Source organism: Trachypithecus francoisi, unplaced genomic scaffold (genome assembly GCF_009764315.1).
Source record: "Trachypithecus francoisi isolate TF-2019V2 unplaced genomic scaffold, Tfra_2.0 Lachesis_group3, whole genome shotgun sequence".
Classification (NCBI taxonomy): Eukaryota; Metazoa; Chordata; class Mammalia; order Primates; family Cercopithecidae; genus Trachypithecus; species Trachypithecus francoisi.
The window spans coordinates 52,786,139-52,811,713 of record NW_022681468.1 but is presented as its reverse complement, the minus strand read 5'-3'; the positions used below and the strand labels follow the sequence as shown (position 1 = coordinate 52,811,713).

Genomic DNA, 25,575 nt, shown 5'->3' with positions numbered 1-25,575 from the left:
TCTTTGTTCTCATTGGTTTCAAAGAACATCTTTATTTCTGCCTTCATTTCGTTATGTACCCAGTAGTCATTCAGGAGCAGGTTGTTCAGTTTCCATGTAGTTGTGCGGTAGTGAGTTTCTTAATCCTGAGTTCTAATTTGATTGCACTGTGGTCTGAGAGACAGTTTGTTGTGATTTCTGTTATTTTACATTTGTTCAGGAGTGTTTCACTTCCAATTATGTGGTCAATTTTAGAATAAGGGCAATGTGGTGCTAAGAAAAAGGTATATTCTGTTGATTTGCGGTGGAGAGTTCTGTAGATGTCTATTAGGTCTGCTTGGTGCAGAGCTGAGTTCAAGTCCTGGATATCCTTGTTAACCTTCTGTCTCATTGATCTGGCTAATATTGACATTAACAGTGGGGTGTTAAAGTCTCCCATTACTGGGAGTCTAAGTCTCTTTGTAGGTCTGTAAGGACTTTCTTTATGAGTCTGGGTGCTCCTGTATTGGGTGTATTTAGGATAGTTAGCTCTTCTTGTTAAATTGATCCCTTTACCATTCAGTAATGGCCTTCTTTGTCTCTTTTGTTCTTTGTTGGTTTAAAGTCTGTTTTATCAGAAAACAACTGCTGCTTTTTTTTGCTTTCCATTTGCTTGGTAGATCTTCCTCCATCCCTTTATTTTGAGCCTATGTGTGTCACTGCATGTGAGATGGGTCTCCTGAATGCAGCACACTATTGGCTCTTGACTCTTGATCCAATTTGCCAGTCTGTATCTTTTAACTGGGGGCATTTAACCCATTTACGTTTAAGGTTAATATTGTTATGTGTGAATTTGGTCCTGTCATTAAGATGTTAGCTGGTTATTTTGCCCATTAATTGGTGCAGTTTCTTCATAGCATCATTGGTCTTTATAATTTGGCATGTTTTTGCAGTGGCTGGTACTGGTTGTTTCTTTCCATGTTTAGTGCTTCCTTCAGGAGCTCTTGTAAGGTAGGCCTGGTGGTGACAAAATCCCTCAGCATTTGCTTGTCTGTAGAGGATTTTATTTCTCCTTCACTTATGAAGCTTAGTTTGGCTGGATATGAAATTCTAGGTTGAAAATTCTTTTATTTAAGAATATTGAATATTGGCCCCCACTCTCTTCTGGTTTGTAGTGTTTCTGCCAAGAGATCCGCTGTTAGTCTGATGGGTTTCCCTTTGTGGGTAACCAGACCTTTCTCTCTGGCTGCCCTTAACATTTTTTCCTTCATTTCAACCTTGGTGAATCTGACAATTACATGTCTTGGGGTTGCTCTTCTCGAGGAATATCTTTGTGGTGTTCTCTGTATTTCCTGAATTTGAATGTTGGCCTGTCTTGCTAGGTTGGGGGAAGTTCTCCTGGATAATATCCTGAAGAGTGTTTTCTAACTTGGTTCCATTCTCCCTGTCACTTTCAGGTATACCAATCAAATGTAGATTTGGTGTTTTCACATTGTCCCATATTTCTCGGAGGCTTTGTTCATTTCTTTTTACTCTTTTTTCTCTAATCTTGTCTTCTCTGTTTTATTAATTTATCTTAAATAACTGATATCCTTTCTTCCACTTGATTGAATCGGCTACTGAAGCTTGTGCATGCATCCTGAAGTGCTTGTGCTGTGGTTTTCAGCTGTATCAGGTCATTTAAGGTCTTCTCTACACTGTTTATTCTAGTTAGCCATCATCTAAGCTTTTTTCAAGGATTTTTGCTTCCTTGCATTGAGTTAGAACATGCTTCTTTAGCTTGGAGAAGTTTGTTATTACCGACCTTCTGAAGCCTACTTCTGTCAACTCGTCAAACTCATTCTCTGTCCAGTGTTGTTCCATTGCTGGCGAGGATCTGCTATCCTTTGGAGGAGAAGAGGCACTCTGGTTTTTGGAATTTTCAGCTTTTGTGTTCTGGTTTCTTCCCATTTTTGTGGTTTCATTTACCTTTGATCTTTGATATTGGTGACCTACAGATGTGGTTTTGGTGTGGATGTCCTTTTTGTTGATGTTGATGCTATTCCTTTCTGTTTGTTAGTTTTCCTTCTAACAGTAAGGCCTCTCAGCTGCAGGTCTGTTGGAGTTTGCTGGAGGTCCACCTCAGAACCTGTTTGCCTAGGTATCACCAGCAGAGGCTGCAGAACAGCAAATATTTCTGCCAGATCCTTCCTCTGGATGCTTCATCCCAGAGGGGCACCTGCCTGTATGAGGTGTCAGTCAGCCCCTACTAGGAGGTGTCTCCCAGTCAGGCTACACAGGGTCAGGGACCCACTTGAGGAGGCAGTCTGTTTGTTCTCAGAGCTCGAACTCTGTGCTGGGAGAACCACTGCTCTCTTCCGAGCTGTCAGAGAGGGACTAAGTCTGCAGAAGTTGTCTGCTGCCTTTTGTTCAGCTGTGCCCTGCCCACAGAGGTGATGTCTAGAGAGGCGGTAGGCCTTGCTGAGCTACAGTGGGCTCCGCCCAGTTCAAGCTTCCCAGCTACTTTGTTTACCTATTTAAGCCTCAGTAATGGCAGATGCCCCTCCCCCACCAGGCTGCAGCATTGCAGGTTGATCTCAGACTGCTGTGCTAGCATTGAGCAAGGCTCTGTGAGCGTGGGACCCACTGAGCGAGGCACAGAAGGGAATCTCCTGGTCTGCCAGTTGCTAAGACCGTGGGAAAAGTACAGTATTTGGACAAGAGTATACCATTCCTCCAGGTACAGTCTGTCATGGCTTCCCTCGCCTAGGAAAGGGAAATCCCCCAACCCCTTGCGCTTCCCAGATGAGGCAACACCCGCCCTGCTTCGGCTCGCCCTCCATGGGCTGCACCCACTGTCCAACGAGTCCCAGTGAGAGGAACCAGGTTACCTCAGTTGAAAATACAAAAATCACCTATTTTCTGCATCGATCTTGCTAGAAGCTGCACACTGGAGCTGTTCCTATTGGCCATCTTGAAAGGGACCCCTCATATCTCCAAATGGTGCATTTGTAACAATGCATTTCTCAGAGCATATCTCTGTCATTAAGCGACACATGGTTGTACAGTAGGTATGAGTAGATGCACAGGCGTCTGTCTTTGCCTGATGATTCACCTGCCTCACACCAGTTTACTCTTCATAAGTTGGCTCAGATATGAGAAGTCTTCCGTGATGCTCCAGACAGTTTTTCCCCTTACCTCATACCCTTTCTTGGAGCAAATTAGTATTTTTCTCTTGATAGATTTAGTGATAGCATATTTTGCATTTATATCACAATGTATCAGAATAGATGGTTTATCTGTTCTTTCATACTCTGAGCTCCTAGAGAGCAGAAACCGTGGTCATGTTTATGAATCCATGGCATCTTTCATAGAGTGTGATATATAATAGGCACTTGGTAAATGTTTGAATGAAATCAGTAAGTTACCATGTGCCTCCACTATTTTTCTTCGTAATATACTTTCTTCTTTCTTTCCAGGTCCCCAGAGTTCATACTCTACTTCAATAGTCCTGTAACTGGTCTTTCTACTTTTATTTTGTAGTTCCTCTGTAGTAGCCTGTACATTAATGTCAGATTAGTGAAATTCCGTATTTTGGAATAGCTGTATAAAAACCTTCAATTTCTTCCCATTATCTAAAGAATAATTTAAAGTTTACCAGTAAGGACTTGAGACCCTTAGTACTATGTTCTCAGAATATACCATGTTTATTTCAAATTTTGTTTACCTACCCACCTAACTTTATTCAACGAGTATCTGAGCACCTGCTTTTTGTAAGACTTTGTAAAAGAAGAAAGTTTACTAAATATGATATATGCTGATTATCTTTGTGTTCACTTTTGTTACCTCATCTCACTTTACTAATTCATTTCATTACTGAAGCAAATAGTCTTTGGAGAACACTCAGCCATATTCATATTTAAGCAAGAAGTTCCATTTTAGAATAAAACATGACTAATGAAGTTTAGGATAGGTGGCAAGCCATTCAGCACAATGTCTGCCTCATAATAAAAGTTCAGTAAATGTTTAAACTGAATTAATTATGTTTAAATCTTTAAAGATAGAAATGTAAGTTTATGTTGATAACAAAGAAAGTTATTGATTTATTGTTTTAAGCCTTTGGAAAGCTGTCTTTTAATTTATGGTAGTTCAGCTGTTAACATTTGAACTTTGCTTGCTGTATGTTGTTTATAGTTGTAGCACTTTAAAACCCAAAATCAGAACATATTTAAGAATTCTATACTATATGTTTTCAAAATTTTCTTTTTATATTCTCTTTATAGGTTATATATAAAGTCAGATGTGCCACTGAACTTGACAGACACAAGTAAGTTTTATGAGTATCTAAATTTCTATCTAAAAGATCTAAAGCATTAATTCATTAATAATAAGGCTTAGTATCTAAAAGATCTAATTTTTTTTTATAGCAGACTTCTCGTGGTAGAAGGGGAGTGGTTGTTGAAGGCACCTTCACGGTTTTATAGAAAACCAAGTTGTTAGATTGGTTCAAAGGAAGTAAATTGAGTAGCCCACATTTCTCTCTGTTCAGCCATCTCAGTTTTTGGTTTTTTGCTGCTCTGTCCCTGCCCTGCTTCAAATATTAGATCTAACTTCATAACTTTTGCCAAAGTTAGATTATGCTGTTTGGAGTGAGAATGTTCTGATCAATCTCAAAAGCGAGAGTGCTAAGCTGTGGAGTCAGGAGATTGGGGTTTCCAACCCAATTTTCCCACTAACATGCTTACCGTGCAACTCACGTACCCTCTCTGTGCTTTGGTTTTCTAAACTACTCTAATTATCTGGATATATAGGTAATTCCAAGATCCTTTTTGGGTTTCAAACTATGTAATTACTGTTTTTATTATTTAATCTGAAAGAACTTTAAAATACAACCTTTTAAAACGAAAATCTTTTTGCTTTACATGTACGCTAAGCAGTTTAGTTTGCTTGTTACGGATTGCACATTACCTTCAATTTACCTCATTTAAACCATTTCCAAAGGCAGCTACTTTATGATTTCCACTATTGAAATGACCCAATATATCAGGAAGCCAGATAAATTTCAGCATCATATGTATTTACTTTGGGAGTATAAATGTGTTTGAACTGGGATTACTATATTCATACAGATAGTTGTTACTGCTACTTGATACAGATAGCAGCCTTAACTGAAGAGTTCTTATGAGGTAGCCTAAATTTTTTTAGGGGGAGGAGATTAAGGATTTTATGTGTAGAGTTGCTCTTTATGCACAGTAAATATGCAACTTTATAAGAACATGAGGTATTAATGAGTGCTTGAAACTCTACATACACTGTCCCTATGTTCTTCTTTAATCAAGTTTGAAAGCATTGTTTGCTATAATCAGACGTTCATAAGGAATATTGTTTAAAACATGCTTTAACTCTTAAAATTGTTTTTTCCTTTTTTTTTTTTTTTTTTTTTTTTTTTGATACAGTCTCGCACTCTCACCCAGGCCGGAGTTTAATAGCACTATATTGGCTCACTGCAACCTCCACCTCCTGGGTTCAAGTGATTCTCGTGCCTCAGCCTCCTAAATAGCTGGGACTACAGGCTTGCGCCACCACACCCGGCTAATTTTTGTATTTTTAGTAGAGATGCGGTTTCACCATGTTAGCCAGGCTGGTCTCAAACTCCTGGCCTCAAGTGATCTGCCCACCTCGGCCTCCCAAAGTTCTGAGATTACAGGGGTGAGCCGCCATGCCTGGCCTAACTCTTAAAATTAATATTAGGTAATCAATATAAATTTAGGTACAGTATATTAATTTTCAGGCACATTATAAAAGCCTGATAACTCTTGGATTGGAAAGGTTAATGAAAATATGCTTAACAGTTATAAAAATGAAAAATTCGAGATTACTTGAAATAGTGTTAAAATTGTCCTATCTTATTCCTGGTAGAGACAACTGAGTTCAGCTCAACCTGAGGTTATTTCTGAATAAATGCTTAAAAATCTATGCCATTCATAAACATTTCAAACTGAAGGAATTCTTGCACCTAAATAACAAACTAATTCAGAATTAAATTTAATTTCTTGTTAGTTATATAACCATCTAATACACTTTTTTTCTTTCAGAGTTCTACTGCATTTCGGCTTTATAATGGCGAGCCTGCTCTTTTTAGTGGTGAACTTGACTTGTGCAATGCTAGTTCATGGAGATGTCCCAGAAAATCAGTTGAAATGGACTGTGTTTGTTCGAGCATTAATTAATGATAGCCTGTTTATTCTTTGTGCCATCTCTTTAGTTAGTTACATATGCAAAATTACAAAAATGTCATCAGCAAATGTCTACCTCGAATCAAAGGTAAGTATATTTCTTAAATTGGCACTTGAAAATCTAATTTCAAATTCTGACCCTACTAATCATGTATTAATGGAAAGTTTATATTGCTATTTTATTTTATTTTATTTGAGACAGAGTCTTGCCGTATTAGTCAGGCTAGAGTGCAGTGGCTCTTCACAGATATAATCATTGTGCAGTACAGCCTTGAGCTTTGGGGCTCAAGTGATCCTCTGCCTCAACCTCCCAAGTAGCTGGGACTACAGACATTTTTTTTTTTTAATATCCTGAATAACAGTTACACTTTGAGCATGAAACAATAATCACTAGAAATTAAAAGTTATTCAATATTTGGTCTTTACTAAACAATGGTTTAAAGAAAAGAAGAAAGAATGTACTAAGCATATTGTATGTTCTGTGATTCTGCATTGGAGGCTAATCACATGAAATAAATCAGAATATATATGAACGGATCAAAAATAGTCTATAATATAAAGCCACACTCTCATCCTAAGATTTTGCACAGTAAGGGTGGCAGGGTTAGCAATGTTAAGATGTCATATAGGTAAAAGTGGTCTTTATTTGTATAAAGGTTAGAAAATGTTACTTCACCCAATAATATGAAGTCTGTATGATATTTGAAACAACTAATTGTGTAGCAAAATTTATAAATGCCTTGCTTCTCCCTTGCCTTATACTTTGGATCAACAAACAGAAGCCAGATATTAGCTTATTAACAAAGAAACATGGAAGTTTCTACCATTGTTGATTGACTGTGTGATTGAGTAGAAAATCAGTCATCCCAGTTTATGTGTGGCATTGGGTGTGAGGGGGTAGATATGTGGATATTGGGGTGGGGTATGTACATAAATACATTTTTACAATCACTTCCACAGGAGAGCTTGCTTTCTTGTTTTAATTTGACATCATTGCCTATTCACTAATAATAAGCTGAGATAATATCTTAGACAGTTATAATAGTCCTCTGAAATATTTTTAGGCTTCTTTCTATATTGTCATTATCCTTAATATAGTCCTAGTAAAGGAAGGTACTATAATTAAATATATGGTAATCAACTTGTCCTTTAAATGTAGGCAGAGATTTTAATTTTACTTTTTAAATATATTTCAGTGGAATGCTGGGGGAGATACTATGTGTGTGTGTGTGTATATATGTATATATATATATATGTAGAGAGAGAGAGAGAAGAGACAAAATCAGACTTTCAAACCTATTAATCTTACCTGGAAAAGTATTTTATTAAATTTCTAGTCTAGTTTGCTCCTAAAATTTAAATATTTTAGGTAATTCAGGCTTTGGTTTGACTGTTAAAAATAATACTGTCACTGTTACCATCCATAATCTTCTGGTAGGAACAATGGCATCTTTACTTAGTATGATAACATCACTATAGAATTCATACCTCTTGCTCGTCTAGGGATAAAGCATAAATAGATGTTGAATTTCAAGTGCTTCTTTTCTAGATACCTAGTGTATTTCTAAGTTTGGTTTTTTACTTGCTTTGAAATAGATAATACTCTGAATAAAGTCACCAATCTGAGAAGAAAATTTCATTTAATAAATCCTGCAGAATTATTTGAACACCGTTCCCTTCCTATCATATGAAAGGTATTCACTTATTTATTATTAAAGTTTTAAATTTAAAAGCTGCATGGATTCAGAATTATCTAGGAATACTACAGATATACATGTTCAGACATGTTCACCTATAAAGGTAGATGACATACTAGATGATTTGTGTAATATTGTAATATTAAGTAGTTCCCAATCTTCCTGACTAGATTATAAACTTCTGTATTCAAAGAGCATGTCATCTTGCTTTCATGTTCTTGTAAAATCACTAGACTCATTTTTGACTTTTGACTTCTGTAACAGTGTACAATAATAGTCATTCCTTTTATTCAGTCAACAAGTGTTTATTGAGCCTCTTTCACTTACTGGGTTTTTTTGTTGTTGTTTATCTCTCTCTCTCTCTCTCTCTCTCTCTCTCTCTCTCTCTCTCTCTCTCTCTCTCAATACCTTTGGTACTCTTTCACTATCAAACTGACCCTGTTTCTTGCTGTCTTTAAGAGCATTTCCTTAAAGTTTAGACTTTGGTCTTCTGTCTTCCTCTTTTCATTCTTCCTTCCTTTACATGTTCTGTGATAATAAGTTCCTCTGTAATTTGTCTCAACCAATATTACCTTCCTTATTTCCAAATGACACACAGTATACCCTGTCTCTATATTCTTGGGCTGTTTTATTATCCAGGAATGGCTTTCCTTCTCCCACACATCTCTACCTGATTGTTCATATCTTATCTAACTTTAAAGACCTCATTTAATCTTTCCCCTTGGTATGAACTCAGTTTGATCCCTTCCCCCCAACTCTAAAATTAAATTTAGAAATCACTCACTATGTGAATTATCTTAAATTTTTATTTATTTTTCTTGAGGCACTTACCAGTTTATACAAGGTGGCATTTGTATATGAAATCTAATTTTTTTGTATTTTTTAATTGACATTTTATATTTAGTTGTACATATTTTTGGGGTATATGTGATATTTTGCTGCATGTATATGATGTGTAATAATCAAATCAGGGTAATTGGGATATCATCACCTCAAACATTTATATTTTTGTGTTGGAAATATTACAGTTCTTTCTAGTTATTTTGAAACATGTAATAAATTGTTATTAACTATAATTTCCATAATGTACTATCGAATACTTATTCCTTCTATCTAACTGTATTTTTGTACTCATCAACCAACTTCTCTTCATCCTCCCCTACCACTCTTCCTTTTCCAGCCGTTAGTAACCATTATTCTACTCTACCTCCATGAGATCCACTTCTGTAGCTCCCACATGTGAATGAGAACATGCAGTATATTTGTCTTACTGTGCCTGGCTTATTTCACTTAATGTAATGAACTCCAGGTCCATCCATGTTGTTTCAAATGACAGGATTTCGTTCTTTTTATGCCCATGTAATAGTCCATTGTATACATATACCACTTTTTTTATTCATTCATCTGTTGATGGACACTTAGGTTGATTCCGTTATCTTGGCTATTTTGAATAGTGCTACAACAAATATGGGAGTGCACCTGTCTCTTTGACATAGTGATTTCCTTTCTCTTGGATATCTACCCAGCAGTGAGATTTCTAGATCATATGGTAGTTCTATTTTTAGTTTTTCAAGGAACCTCCATACTGCTTTTTGGGGTTGTTTTTGAGATGGAGTCTTGCTCTTTTGCCAAGGCTGGAATACAGTGGCACACTCTTGGCTCACTGCACACTCTGCCTCCCAGGTTCAAGTAATTCTCCTGCCTCAGCCTCCAGAGTAGCTGGGGTTACAGGTGCCTGCCACCACGCCTGGCTAATTTTTTTTTGTATTGCTAGTAGAGACGGGATTTCACCGTGTTGGTCAGGTTGGTCTCGAACTCCTGACCTCAAGTAATCCACCCTCCTCGGCCTCCCAAACTGCTGGGATTACAGGTGTGAGCCACTGCTCCCAGCCTCATACTGTTTTTCATAATGGTTGTCCTACTTTACATTCCCATCAACAGTGTACAAGCATTCCCCTTTCTCTGCATATCTGCCAGCACTTGATTTTTTGTCTTTTTGATAATAACCATTCTAACTATGGTGAGATGATAACCCATTGTGGTTTTGATTTGCATTTCCCTGATGATTGATGTTGAATTTTTTCATTTAACTGTTGGCCATTTGTGTGTCTGCTTTTGTAGAGATGTCTATTCAGGTATTTTGCCCACTTTTAATTTGATTATCTATCTTTTTGCTATTGATTATTTGAGTTCCTTATATATTCTGGTTATTAATCCCTTGCTGGATGGATAACTTGTAAATATTTACTCCCATTCTGTAGGTTGTAACTTCACTTTGTTAATTGTTTCCTTTGCTGTGCAGGAGCTTTTTAGCCTGATGTAATCCCATTTGTCTATTATTACTTTGGTTGCCTATGCTTTTGAGGTCTTGCCCAAAAAATATTTGCCCAGATGAAGGTCCTGGAGCATTTCCCCAATGTTTTCTTCTCATACTTTCATAGTTTCAGGTCTTACATTTATGTTTTAAATCCATTTTGAGTTGATTTTTGTACATGGCGAGAGATGGGGCTCTTTTTTTTTTTTTTTTTTTTTTGAGATGGAGTCTAGCTATGTCACCCAGGCTGTAGTGCAGTGTTGTGATCTTGGCTTACTACAACATCCGCCTCCCAGGTTCAAGTGATTCTCCAGCCTCAGCCTCCTAGGTAGCTGGAATTACAGGCGCTCACCACCACGCCTGGCTAATTTTTTTGTATTTTTAGTAGAGATGGGGTTTCGCCATGTTGGCCAGGCTGCTCTTAAATTCCTGACCTCAGGTGATCTGCCTGCCTTGGCCTCCCAAAGTGCTGAGATTACAGGCTTGAGCCACCGCACGCAGCCAAAATGGGGCTGTTTAATTCCTCTGCATATAGATAACCAGTTTTCCCAGCACCGTTTATTGAGATTGTGACTTTCCCCAATGTATGTTCACTTTGTTAATTGCAGAATTGGCATCTTTGTCAAAAATAAGTTGGCTGTAAGTGTGTGGATTTATTTCTGAGTTCTCTGTTCTATTCCACTGGTCTGTGTGTCTGTTTTTATGCCAGTACCATACTGTTTTGGATACTATAGCTTTGCAGTATAATTTAAAATCAAATACTGTGATACTTCCAACTTCATTCTTTTTACTCAGGATTGCTTTAGCTATTCAGGGTCTTTTGTGGTTCCATATAATTTTAGGATTTTTTTTCTGTTTCTTTGAAGAATGTAACTGCTATTTTGACAGATATTTCATTGAATCTGTAGATCACTTCGGGTAGTATAGAAATTTTCACAATATTGATTCTTTCAATTAATAAGCATGGGATGTCTTTCCATGTTTTGTGTCCTCTTCAATTTCTTTCTTCACTGTTTCATGGTTTTCATTATAGAGATCTTTTACTTCTTAGGTTTAATTTATTCCTAGGTATTTTCTGGTAGCTGTTGTAAATGAGGTTGATTTCTTGATTTCTTTTTCAGATTGATCACTGTTAGCATATAGAAACACTACTGATTTTTGTATGGTGATTTTGTATCCTTCAATTTTACTGATCATTTATCAGTTCTAATGGTTTTTTGTGGAATCTTTAAGTTTTAATATGAGATCATGTCATCTGTAACAAGGATTAATTTGACTTCTTCCTTTCTAGTTTGGATGCCCTTTATTTCTTTCTCTTGCCTGATTGCTCTGGCTTAGACTTCCAGTACTATGTTGCATAAAAGTGGTGAAAGTGGTCATCTTTGTGTTGTTCCAGATTTTAGTGGAAAGGCTTTCAGTTTTTCCCCATTCAATATAATATTAGTTGTGTGTTTATCATATTTAGACTTTATCTTGTTGGGGTATGTTGTGTACCCTGTTTTTGTAGGGCTTTTATCATGAAAGGATGTTGAATTTTATTGAATGCTTTTTAAGCATTTATTGAAATGAACATATGGTTTTTGTTCTTGATTCTGTTGCTGCAATATATCACATTTGTTGGTTTGTATACATTGAGCCTTCCTTACATCCCTGGGATGAGTCAACTTGATCATGGCAAATGATCTTTTCAATGTTTTGTTGAATTCTGTTTGCCAATATTTTGTCAAGGATGTTTGCATCTATGTTCATCAGAGATGTTGGCCTGTAGAGTTTTTTGTTGTCTGTCTCTTCTTCTGGTGTTGGTATCAGGGTAATGCTAGCCTTATAGAATGAATTTGGAAATAGTCCCTCTTCTTCAGTTTTTTGAAATGGTTTGAGCAGAACTGGTATTCTTTAAACTTTCGGTAGAATTTAGCAGTGAAGTCATAAGGTCTTGTACTTTTCTTTGATGGGGACTCTATTACTGTTTTAATATTGTTACTCATTATTGGTCTATTCAGGTTTTCTTCATTATTCAATCATGGTAGGTTATATGTGTTCAGGAACTTACCCATTTCTTCCAGATTTTCTAATTTGTTGGCATGTAGTTTGTAGTAGTCTCTAATGATTTCTTGTATTTCTGTGGTATCTGTTACAATGTTTCCTTTTTTATTTTACATGAATACTGCTTTTATTTATTAATTAAATTTGTTTATTTACTTTGAGACAGGGTCTCGCTGTGTCACCCAGGCTGGAGTGGGCAATGGTGTGATCTCAGCTCACTACAGCCTCGACTTCTTAGGCTCAAGGGATCCTCCCACCACAGACTCCCAAGGCTGGGAATACAGGCATGTGCCACCACACCCAGCCAATTTTTTAAATTTTTTTGTAGACAGGATCTATGTTGTCCAGGCTGCTAATGTTTCTCTTTTCATCCCTAGTTTTAATTATTTGAGTCTTTTCTTTTTCTTAGTCTAGCTAAGTTTGTTGATTTATCTTTTCAGAAAACAAACTTTTTGTTTTGTTCCTCTTTTGTACTTTTTTAAGTCTCAATTTCACTTATTTCTGCTTTAATCTTCATTGTTTTTTTCCTTCTACTAATTTTGGCTTTGACTTGCTCTTGCTTTTCTGTTTCCTTGAGGTACATTATTAGATTGTTTATTTGAAGTCTTTCTATTTTTTTGATGGAGGCATTTACTGCTATAAACTTTCCTCTTGCTACTGCATGTACTGTATCCTACAGTTTCTGGTATGTTGTGTTTCCATTTTTGTTTTTCTCAAGAACTTTTTAAATTTTCTTGTTAACTTATTCATTGAGCTATTGATCATTCAGGAACATGTTGTTTAATTTCCATGTATTTTTACAGTTTCAGAAGTTCCTCCTGTTAGTGATTTCTAGTCTTACTCTGTTGCAGCCGGAAAAGATATTGATATTATTCGACTTTGTTTAATTAATTTGTTGAGACTTGTTTTTTGGCCTAACATGTGGTCTATTCTGGAGAATGTTTTAGGTACTGACGAGAAAAATGTGCATTCTGCACCAGTTGGATGAAATGTTTTATGGATGTCTGTTAGGGCTAGTTGGTTTAGAGTGTAATTTAACTCCAGTGTTTCTTTGTTGATTTTCCACCTGGGTGATCTGTCCATTGCTAAAAGTGAGATGTTGAAGTCCCCTACTGCTACTGTATTGCAGCTTATCTCTCCCTTTAGCTTTACTAATATTAATATTTGCTTCATATATTTGGGTGTTCTTGGTGTTGAATGTGCATATATTTACTGTTGTCATGTCTTATTGCTCAGTTGACTGAACCCTTTGTATAATGACCTTTGTGTCTTTTTACAATTTTTGACTTAAAATCTATTTTGTCTGGCCAAGTGCAGTGGTTCATGCCTGTAATCCCAGCACTATGGGAAGCCAAGGTGGGCAGATGGCTTGGCTCAGGAGTTCAAGACCAGCCTGGCCAACATGGCAAAACTCCATCTCTACTAAAAATACAAAAATTAACTGGGCATGGTGGCACATGCCTGTAATCCCAGCTGCTTGGGAGGCTGATGCACAAGAATAGCTTGAGCACAGGAGGTGGAGGTTGCAGTGAGCCGAGATCACACCACTGCACTCCAGCCTGAGCAGCAGAGCGAGACTCTGTCTCAAAAAAAAAAAAAAGAAAAAGAAAAAGTCTGTTTTATCTGATATGAATATAGCTCTTCCTACTCCTTTTTGGTTTCCATTTGCATGGACTATCTTTTTCCATCCCCTCACTTTCAGTTATGTGTGTCTTTATAGGTGAAGTGATTTTCCTATAGGCAACATATAGTTGGATCTTGTTTTTTAATCCATTCAGCAACTGTGTCTTTTAATGAGACAGTTTAATTCATTTACACTCAATTTTATTATTGATACATCAGGATTTACTGCCATTTTTGCTTCTTCTTTTCTAATTCCTCTCTTCCTTTCTTCCTTTTTTACTGTTTTCCTTTGTGGTTAAGTGATTTCTCTGGCAGTATGTTTTAATCTATTGCTTTTTATTTTTAGTGTATCTGTTGCAGATTTTTGCTTTGTGGTTACCATGAGGCTTACAAAAAAAATTCTCTAGTTAAATAACTTAAATAACAAGTTATTTAAGATTGATAACAACTTTACTTTGATCGCAAAAAGAAGAGAAAAGAAACAAAGAACCCTGTACACATTACCTCCATTCTCTTCCCCACATTTTGAATGTTTGATGTCATAATTTGCCTTTTTATATTGCCTATCTCTTAGTAAATTATAGTTATTATCTTTAATACTTATGTCTTTTAGTCGTCTTAGTAAATATATAAGTGGTTTATGCATCATGATTATAATATTAGTGTAACAATCATGTTAACAGTCTTTTTCTTGTGGTTTAAAAAAATCCCTTTAGTGTTTATTGTAGGACAGCTCTGGTGATAAATCCCCAGTTTTTGTTTGTGAAAGTCTATCTCTCTTTCACTTCTAAATAATGGCTTTGCTAGATAGAATATTCTTAGAAGGCTTTTTTTTTCCATCCACACTCTGAACATACCATCCCATTCACTCCTGGCCCGTAATGTTTCTGCTGAGAAGTCTGCTGCCAGGTGTATTGAATCTTTCCTAAATGTTATTTGCATCTTTACTCTTGCTGCTTTCAGGATCCTCTCTTTGTCTTTCACCTTTGGGAGTTTGATTATAATATGTCTTGGAGTATCCTTACTTGGACTGACTCTGATTGGTGACCTTTGACTTTCCTGTACCTGGATATTTATATCTTTCTCCAGGTTTGGGAAGTTTTCTGTTATTATTTCTTCAAATAAACTTTCTACCCCTGTCTTTCTTAGTTCCCTACCTAACTCCAATACCCCAAATATTTGCTTTTTTATGTTGGCCCACAGATCCATAAGCTTTCTTCATTTCTTTTGTTTTTTTCTTTTTTCTCCTCTGTGTATTTTCAAATAGTCTGTTTTCAAGCTCACTGATTGTTCTGTTTAACCAGTTCTGCTGCTGTTGCTCTCTATTGCATCTTTCGTTTCATTCATCATATTTTCAGCTCCCGAGTTTCTGTTTGATCGTTTTTATTATTTCAGTCTCTGCATTAAATTTCTTTGATATATTCCTCAATTGAGTCTCTTGTGATTTCATGAAGTTCATTTACCTTCCTTAAAACAGCTATTTAACATTTTTTCAGAGATCTCACATCTCCATCACTTTGGGGTAAGTGGCACCTTATTTTATCCATTTGATGAGGTGATATTTCTCTGAATGTTCTTGATGCTTGTGGAAGTGTGACAGTGTCTACATATCAAGGGGTTACATTTTTATTTTAGTTTTCACAGTCTGGCTTTGTTTATGTCTGGCCTTCCTCAGAGGGTCTTGCAGGGATTCTAAACAGACGGACTGTTGTGTTTCCTGAGCCTGTGTCCACTGTAGTTGTCTCAGCACTGGAGGACGCTCTAAGCCTAGGCTTGCTCCATGTCTTGTGAGGGCTCAGAAGTTGATGCCAATTTCTAGCCCAGATGGATCTGGGGAAGACACAAGGAAGTACTGGGGCAGTGTGGGAATGCTGGCCAGGGACCTGAGTCCAGAAAACTGTCCCAGTGGCCTAGATGGGTGTGCCTCCCAGCAGGTATTTACACAGGAGTAGGTGGAGCTTAAGAGGCAAAGGCAGTGTGACTTCAATGACATGTAAGACCTGGCCTCTGCTTATTTTTGTGATTCCCCTATCACTATCACTCTCCTCTTCCTTTTCTAGCCACATTGACTTTTTGTGCCCCAACTTCTCACCACAAAAGATATACTAAGTTTATTCCAGCCATATAGCCTTTGTATTGTATATATTGTTCCCTCTGTCTAAATTGCATTTTCTACAGGTACCTATGTGACAGCTTCTTTGCATTCAGGCCTCAGTCGCTTTTTCAGAATTGCTCTTCTTCACTACCCAAATAAGACTGTCCGCCATTCTGATTACTACATCTGTCACCCTCTTTTGTTATCTTCACAGCATTTATCGGTAGCCAAAATTATTTCTTCATTTATTTTCATACTTATTTTCTGCTTCTCCCTGCTAAAGTATAAACCAGGAAAGGAGCTCTCTTATGTGTCTTATTCATTTTTCAGTCCTTTTCTAAAATAATGCCTGGCATATTTTAGTGAAGTGAAGGTAAGGGCAGTCTCCCCTTATCTGCGGTTTCCTTTCCACAGTTTCAGTTACTGCAGTCAACCTCAATCTGAAAATAGGTGAGTACAGTACAATAAACTATTTTGAGAGAGACGAGCACATTCACATATCTTTTATTACAGCATTTTGTTATAATTATTCCATTTTATTATTATTTTGTTAATTTCTTACTATGTCTGATTTATAAATTAAATTTTATTGTAGGTGTGTACGGATAAGAAAAAAAAATAGTACATATGGGGTCTGGTACTATCCATAGTTTCAGGCATCCCCCTAGGGTTTTGGAACAGATACCCTCTGAGTAAGGAGGGGACAACTGTAGTAGATGTTCAGTAAATATTTGTTGAATAAATACATTCTATGCTTGCATGTAGTCTTTGCCAGAGCAGCTTTACCCTAGTAACCAAATAAGCCTTCACAACTAGGTCATATCAAGAGCAAATTGAACCAGTAAACATGCCCAAGTTCACATAGTTGAACCAGGATTCAAACTCAAGTTTGACCACAGGTCTCTGCTAATAACCACCATGGATTGACTCCATTTACATCACCCTGTGTTTACATATAATCTTTTAGGTATGTATTTTTATATAGGTTTTAATTTACATGGATATGTTTGTTTGCTTATTAATAACATTATTTTGCATAAATTCTTACTGGATTTTGCCATAATACTCTCCAGAAGAATAAATCATTTTATAATGCTATCATTAATATAAAAGTATACCTGCTTCCTCTGCTCCATCAATATTTGGGTCTAAATTTTATTTATTTTGGTTTTTTCATTGATATACCTTAAAAGTTTTCATTCAGATTTATCTAATTGATATGCATTTATAATTCATGTAGATAATTATTCACATTTCTATATGTATAAACTATTTCTCAATGATTTATGGAGTGGAATCTGGGAATTTATTCTTTATATCTTTGGCATGTGTGATTTCTGTTTATATTAAAATGTTATCTTTTTTAAGAATGATAGCCTTCATAAGTTTTATGTGTACCTAGTTATGAATAGATATTTAACCTTATTAAATTCTTGTTAATTACTTTATATTGCTACAGTTTTCCTTTTCTATTTATTATACAAATATAGTAAATTGTTTGACTAGATTTTTGTTACATTCCTTGAATTTTGAGGATACGGCCTCCTTTTCTTATTTTTTTACTTTTTGTATTTTCATTATATTATTTAAAATGTTATTGAACTTACACATGAAGTAAAATTGACCAACTTTTTTTGACTTTTTAGTATCTTTGTCAGGTTTCAGGATATAAATGTATTTATTTCAAATAAATTGTACACTACATAGTACAAAGTAGTAATAACTCAAGGTCTAGAGTTATATTGCTGGATTTAAATCAGAGATCTGCCATTTATCAGCTCGATGAGTTTAACCTCTCTGTCCACCTTTAAACTGAAGATAAAGTATAGTAATCATGTCCATAGGAGTGTTACAAGGATGAAATGATAATGTATGGAAAGTCATAGTGTATTACTTGGCACTAAAAATATAAATGTTGGCTTGCTATCATCCTCATCATCGTATTTTGACATAGTTTATAGAATAGGCTTGTTGTTACAAAACTTGAAAAAAATCCTTTCATTACCCATTTGGCAGAATGTTGTTATTTGGTAAGCTTTTATGGTTTTCTTTTGTTTTTCACTGTTATTTGTCTGTTGACTGGTTTTATTTCCACCAGACTTGCTGTTTTATAGCTTTATGGGCAGTTAGCCATATTATCCTTACTAAAAATGTATTTTTTCTGATTGTTAAAACTTGGCAATGTGAAAGAATATGATTTTTTAAATATTCTAAGCAGCAGTAGTGTCACCACTGACACTTAACTATATTTGGAACTCAGTGTAAATGTAAATATAACTTTATACCCTCCTTTTCCCCTTATACTAGTGAAGAATTTTCTCATGCTATTAACAATTCTTTTTAAGGCTGCGTAACATTTCATCATATACCAAAATTAATTCTTATCCTACTGATAGGCCTTTAAGTGGTTTTCAAAAAGAATGTCAGCCTCCATAATGTTAATTTTCTTCAAAATCAGCTTTGTTTTGCTTTTTATTTTTAGTAAGACTTAGAGGTTTTAGTAATTAAATCTAGAACTGTCTATCCCAGCCTCAGTTTACAGAGCACTCATGTATCTTTTATGTTATGATTTTCATTACTTTTTTTTTTTATAGGGACATGTTCTCACTGTGTCACCCAGGCTGGAGTTTAGTGGTGCAATTATAGCATACTGTAACCTCAAACTCCTGGACTTACATAATTCTCCTACCTCAGCCTCCCAAGTAGCTAGGACTGCAAGCATTCACCACTACATTCAGCTTTTTTTTTTTTTTTTGGAGAGAACAGGTCTTGCTGTGTTGCTCAGGCTGCTCTCAAACTCCTGGCCTTGGATGATCCTCTCATCTTGGCCTTCCAAAGTACTGGGATTACAGGGATGAGCCATGGTACTCAGCCCATTATTTTTTTTTAATTCTTGGAAAATTTTTTATTTTTAATGTTTGTGGGTGCTTATTAGGTATATATGTATGGGGTATATAAGATATTTTTGGGCTGGGAGTGGTGGCTCACGCCTGTAATCCCAGCACTTCGGGAGGCTGAGGCAGGTGGATCATGAGGTCAGGAGATCGAGACCATCCTGGCTAACACGGTGAAACCCCGTCTCTACTGAAAATACAAAAAATTAGCCGGGTGTGGTGGCGGGCACCTGTAGTCCCAGCTACTCAGGAGGCTGAGGCAGGAGTGTGAACCCAGGAGGCAGAGCTTGCAGTGAGCCGAGATCATGCCACTGCACCTCCAGCCTGGGGAACAGAGTGAGACTCCGCCTCAAAAAAAAAAAAAAAGATATTTTTGATGCAGGCATGAGAAGCGTAATAATTACATTATGGAAAATGGAATATCCATCCCCTCAAGCATTTATCCTTTGTGTTACAAACAATTAGATTATACCCTTTTAGTTATTTTAGAATACACAATTAAATTATTATCCATAGTCACCCTGTTGTGCTATCAAATACTAGGTCTTATTAATTCTTTCTAACTACTTTTTGTACCCATTAACCATTCCCACTTCTCCCCAGCCCCTTCCACCACCCTTCCCAGCCTCTGGTGACAAACTTCTACTCTATCTCCATGAGTTCAATTGTTCTCATTATTAGCTCTCACAAATAAGTGAGAACATGCGATGTTTGTCTTTCTGTGCCTGGCATATTTTATTTAACGTGATGATCTCCAGTTCCATGTTGTTGCAAATTACAGGATCTCATTCTTTCTTATGGCTGAATAGTACTCCATTGTGTATAAGTACCGCATTTCTTTATCCATTCATGGCAATGATGGACACTTAGGTTGCTTGCAAATCTTGGCTGTTTGGACAGTGCTGGCTGCAACAGACATGGGAGTGCAGATATCTCTTTTGTATACTGATTTCCTGGGTATATACACAGCAGTGGGGATTGCTGGATTGTACGGTAGCTCAGTTTTTAGCTTTTTGAGGAGCCTCCAAACCGTTCTCCATAGTGGTTGTACTAATTTACATTTCCACCAACAGTGTCCAAGGGTTCCCTTTCCTCACAACCTTGCCAGTATTTGTTATTGCCTGTTTTTTGAATGAAAGCCCATTTCACTAGGATGAGATACTTCATTGTAGTTTTGATTTGTATTTCTCTGATGATAAATGATGTTGAGCACTTTTTCTTTTTTTTGAGACAGAGTCTCACTCCATCACCGCAGGCTGGAGTGCAGTGGCATGATCTCAGCTCCCTGCAACCTCAACCTCCTGGGCTCAATCAGTCCTCCCACTTCAGCCTCCCAAGTAGCTGGGACCACAGGCATGCACCACCTCGCCTGGCTAATTTTTGTACTTTTTGTAGGGATAGGGTTTCGCCATGTCAGCCAGGCTGGTCTCAAACTCCTGAGCTCAAGCAATCTGCCCACCTCGGCCTTCTGAAATTCTGGAATTACAGGTGTGAGCCATGAGCACTTTTTTGTGTTCTTGTTTGCCATTCTTTTGAGAAATTCTTTTGTCTTCTTTTGAGAAATATCTTTTCAAAGCTTCTGAACATTTTTATTTTATTTTCCTTTTTTTGAGACAGGGACTCACTCTGTTGACTAGGCTGGATTGCAGTGGTGCAATCACAGCTCACTGCAGCCTTAACCTCCTGGGCCCAGGTGATCCTCCTGCTTCCTGAGTAGCTGGAACTACAGGTGCACACCACCATGCCCAACTAATTTTTTATATTTTGTAGAGATGGAGTCTCGCTATGTTACCCAGGCTGGCCTTGAACTCTCGGTCTTAAGCTATCCTTCTGACTCAACCTCCCAAAGCATTGGGATTACAGGCATGAGCCACCACGCTCAGCTGCCCATTTTTAAATTAGATTATTAAATTTTTTTTTCCTATAGAGTTGTTTGAGTTCCTCATATATTCTAGTTATTAGTCCCTTGTCAGATGAGTAGTTTGCAAATATTTTCTTCCATTCTGTGAGTTGTCTCTTCACTTTCTTAACTGTTTCCTTTGCTGCACAGAAGCTTTTTAACTTGATATGATCCGATCCATCCATTTTTGCTTTGGTTGCTTGTGCTTGTGGAGTACTACTCAAGAAACTTTTGCCCAGACCAATGTCTTGGAGAGTTTTCCCAATGCTTTCTTGTAGTAATTTCATAATTTGAGATCTTAGATTTCAGTCTTTAATTCATTTTGATTTAATTTTTGCATGTGGCAAGAGATAAGGGTATAGTTTCATTCTTCTGCATATGTATATCCAGTTTTCCGAGCACCATTTATTAAAGAAACTACCTTTTCCTCAGTGTATGTTCTTGGCACCTTTGTCAAAAATGAGTTCACTATAGGTGTGTGGATTGGTTTCTGGGTTTTCTATTCTGTTCTACTGGTTTATGTGGCTGTTTTTATGTCAGTAGCATGCTGTTTAGGTTACTAAAGCTCTGTAGTATAATTTGAAGTCAAGTAATGTGATTGCTCGAGTTTTGTTCTTTTTGCTCAGGATGTCTGGCTATTCTGGGTCTTTTGTGGTTCCATATAAATTTTAGCTTTTTTTTTTTTTCATTTCTGTGAAGAATGTCATTGGCATTTTAATAGGGATTGCATTGAATCTGTAGATTGCTTTGGGTAGTGTGGACATTTTAACAATATTGATTCTTCCAATCCATGAACATGAAATATCTTTCCATTTATTTGGTGTCCTTTTCAGTTTCTTTAATCAGTTCTTTATAGTTTTCATTGTAGAGATCTTTTACTTCTTTGAGTTAATGTCTAGATATTTACTTTTATTTGTGGCTGTTATAAATGAGATTACTGGCTTGATTTCTTTTTCACACTGTTCACTGTTGGCATGTAGAAATGCTACTGATTTGTGAATGTTGATTTTTGTATCCTGCTATTTTTTAATTTGTATTCATTAAGCAACTGGAACAGTGCTGTGATTTGATTCTTTTTCAATATAGCACTCTCACTTGCTTTTTAAATACTAGTTATTGTATATTTGAATAGTTTATTTCTACTCTTTCATTTTTTTATTTTATCACATATTTAGGGTTGCCACTTTCTTCCATGTCAATGTCCTTGTAGAGACATTTAATTCATTTTTTTAAACTAATACAGGCATTTAGAGCAGTATGTTTTCACAAGTACTGCCTTGGCAGCTCTCCATAATCTTGTAATGTTGTAGCAACAGTCATTATTTAACAAAAATAAAGAAAATTTCTGTTTGGATTTCAGCCCTGTCTCAAACATTGCATATTTACACATCAGTATGAGTTGGAGATTATCTCTAGTTATAGGTCTTCCTTCAACTCACCTTGGAAAAAAAAGCCTAAAATTCACACATATGTTCTCCTTTTTGTGTTTGTTTGTTTGTTTGTTTGTTTGTTTGTTTTGAGATAGGGTCTTGCCCTGTCACCTAGGCTGGAGTGCAGTGGCCCAATCTCAGCTCATTGAAACCTCCGCCTCCTGGGTTCAAGGGATTCTCATGCCTTATCCCCTTGAGTAGCTGAGATTACAGGCATGAGCCACCATGCCCAGGCTAATTTTTTGTATTTTTAGTGCAGATGGGGTTTCATCATGTTGGCCAGGCTTGTCTCAAATTCCTGGCTTCATGTGATCCACCTGCCTCAGCCTCCCAAAGTGCGGCGTGAGGCACTGCACCCAGCCATGTTCTCTTTAGGTTCCTTATCTTCCACATGAAATTACAAATTGTACCCTTTGCTTGATTGTCCATGCATGGAATCTGACCTACTAAATAATATAGAATTTCTGTATTCCAGGTTCTTGTTAGAGAAAATAAACTCTCAATTGTTAAATTCAGAAGTTTAGTTACCAGAAAGATTACCTGAAGGATGTGCAGTCCATTTACCCACCTATTCCATTTTACACTCAACCCAGTCCAGGTCACTGCAGTTTTGTACCAAGACTGCATTGTATCCTGGGTAGAGTCGTCTTTTCTGACCTCCACTCTGATACCATACTTTGGCCTACATCAACATATTTGTAAAATTTGTTGTAAGGAAAATTTATTTTAAAGCCATAATTGCATAATGTTGTTGAGAATATTGTCTATATAGTGTCTCCAGAGAAGATATTTTGCTCAGATTCAGTACCTAAAACCTATATTGGTTAAATCCTTCTTTCCTCTGGCTGCTATGTTCAGGGGCAAATATGTGGCTCACCTCTGTCAACCATAGATGATCTTATGATATCTATTTTTGGTACTGGCTCTACCTCTAGTTTCATCTCACTTTCTTACCCACCATTCCGTCACACACACACACATACATTTCCATATTTATTTTTATTTTCTGTATATCTCTGTAATTGCTTCAAATTCTCTTGTGCAGTGAGAGTGGTATAAATAAAAAATAGAACCAGATATACTTTATATTTCTTTTGTCAGGTATATCAATTTGAAATTAATATGGGAAGGCCTTAGAGAGTGTGTATTAAGTGATTCAAAGATGGAAATTGGCCGAGCGCGGTGGCTTACGCCTGTAATCCCAGCACCTTAGGCAGTCGAGGTGAGTGGATCACTTGAGGTCAGGAGTTCAAGACCAGCCTAGCCAACATGGTGAAACCCCATCTCTACTAAAAATACAAAAAATTAGCCAGGCATGGTGGTGGGTGCCTGTAGTCCCAGCTGCCCAGGAGGCTGAGGCAGGACAATGGCGTGAACTCGGGAGGTGGAGCCTGCAGTGAGCCAAGATCACGCCACTGCACTCCAGCCTGGGCAACAGAGCGAGACTCCGACTCAAACAAACAAACAAAAAGATGGAAATTTAGGATCAGAGAGATAAGGATGTAAATCCCAGCTCTACTGTTTTACTGGCTGTCTGACCTTAGTCAAATTGCATCATCTTTAAGCTTCACTTTCTTGATCTGCAAAATGGAGATAATGATAGTGCTCTCATGGGTTGCTATGAAGATAAGAGCTGTTCATACCTTATATGGTTGTTGTAAGGATTAAATTAAAAAATACAGCCGGGCGCAGTGGTTCACACCTGTAATCCTAGCACTTTTGGAGGCCAAGGCGGGCCGATCATGAGGTCAGGAGTTCAAGACCAACCTGACCAACATGGTGAAACCCAGTCTCTACTAAAAATACAAAAAATTAGCCGGGTGTGGTGGTGCACGCCTGTAATCCCAGCTACTCGGGAGGCTGAGGCAGGAGAATCACTTGAATCTGGGAGATGGAGGTTGCAGTGGGCCGAGATTACGCCACCGCACTCCAGCCTGGGTGACAGAGGGAAACTCCGTCTCAAAAAAAAAAAAAAGTGCTTGGTATAATACCTACCACTAAAAAATTGCTTATAAATGTTATTTATTATGGTATTAATGTAATTAGGGGATGGTAACCTAACTTCAGAGAGTTCCTGAACACTTGAAAATGTTGGCAAAATTTGACTAGAGAGGGGTCCTGTATAATGATCAAATCTCAAATGGAACAGTCACTGAAAAAAAAAAAAAAGAATTACTGAAGAACAGGATTCCCCTTTTGAATATTTTAACTTTGCTTAACTCTACATGATTTATATTCTACTCTACTTTTTGGTAAGGGTTGACATGTCTGATAGATTACATTTTATCTACTATTTAAGTAGTTTTTCTTAGAAATTTTTGGAACAAATATGAAATGGCCTTTTTGGTGGGCATTTTTGTTCTGAAATCTCATCTTATACTACAATCTCAGTTTTCTTTTGTTTGCATTGACATGATAGACTGAATACTGTCTTTTAATTTTTTGTCTATTGCTAACATTTTAAGTGTGCCTAACTAACTTAGGCAAAGTTTTATGAAGTTTAATTATTAATGAGCACCCCTTTTTATAGGGTAACTCAAATAGTTTCCATTTATTACCATGATTATCAGTATTTGTCTTTTTCTCTCTCATTAAGTTTTTTTATTGCTGTTTGCTTTGCCTTCATTTGTAGAATTTCTGGGGCACTTTTACTTTTTATCAGAATTATAACTTTTTATCAGAATTATAAATCAATGAAGTAAATATACTTTTTATCAGAATTATAACTTTTAACATTAATATACATGCTAATAGAATTATTTTTATTATAACATCATTTTTCATTTCAGAAAAAATAAGAACAGTTATAAGAATATAGAAGACATGTTACTTTTAAAGGACAAAATAACTCATCAGCATAAAAAGGTTCAAACCGGCTAGATGCTTGGTCCCTGAGATAGCAAGTTGGGATTCTTTGTATGAAAGACCAATCAAAGAATGGGTAGGAATGAAAGTTAAGCTTTTAGGCTTATATATCTGGCCAGGGACATGTACAATTTTATATTTGGATAAGGGTGTAAAAGGAATCGTTGGTACTCAAGATCGGCTTGTCTGCCAGCCCAATCAGCCATTTGCAAATAATACATTTTCTCACTCCCTCCTGTATTTCTAACAGTTTTAATTATTATATAAACTTTTCTATTCTATGTTCACTCAATCCTTGATCCTTACTATTTAACATATTGGGATGAGAGACAGCATCAGCCTTTTTCAGAGACACAGTAACATTTAATCAAATAATATTTCTTATCTTTCATACAAGGCAACTAATTCTATACAGCTAACACAATGGTTTATGGTAACTTAGACCATAAAGAAACAGGCTAAAATATTATTGATATCTTTCTTCCAGCACCTTGAAATAGCACTTAACTAGAATTTGGAGAGGGTGATGGTAGAAAAATAC

General features: G+C 36.7%; 1 protein-coding gene across 1 annotated transcript in view; it reads left to right on the top strand.

Annotated features, from left to right (window-relative positions):
- GPR137C (G protein-coupled receptor 137C) overlaps window positions 1-25,575 on the top strand; it is an 87,410-nt gene that overhangs the window by 42,884 nt on the left and 18,951 nt on the right. Inside the window, exons 2-3 of the mRNA XM_033188029.1 lie at window positions 4,221-4,264; window positions 6,033-6,261. Of these exons, the coding sequence (XP_033043920.1) occupies window positions 4,221-4,264; window positions 6,033-6,261 (273 nt within the window). The remainder of the gene's footprint in view (window positions 1-4,220; window positions 4,265-6,032; window positions 6,262-25,575) is intronic.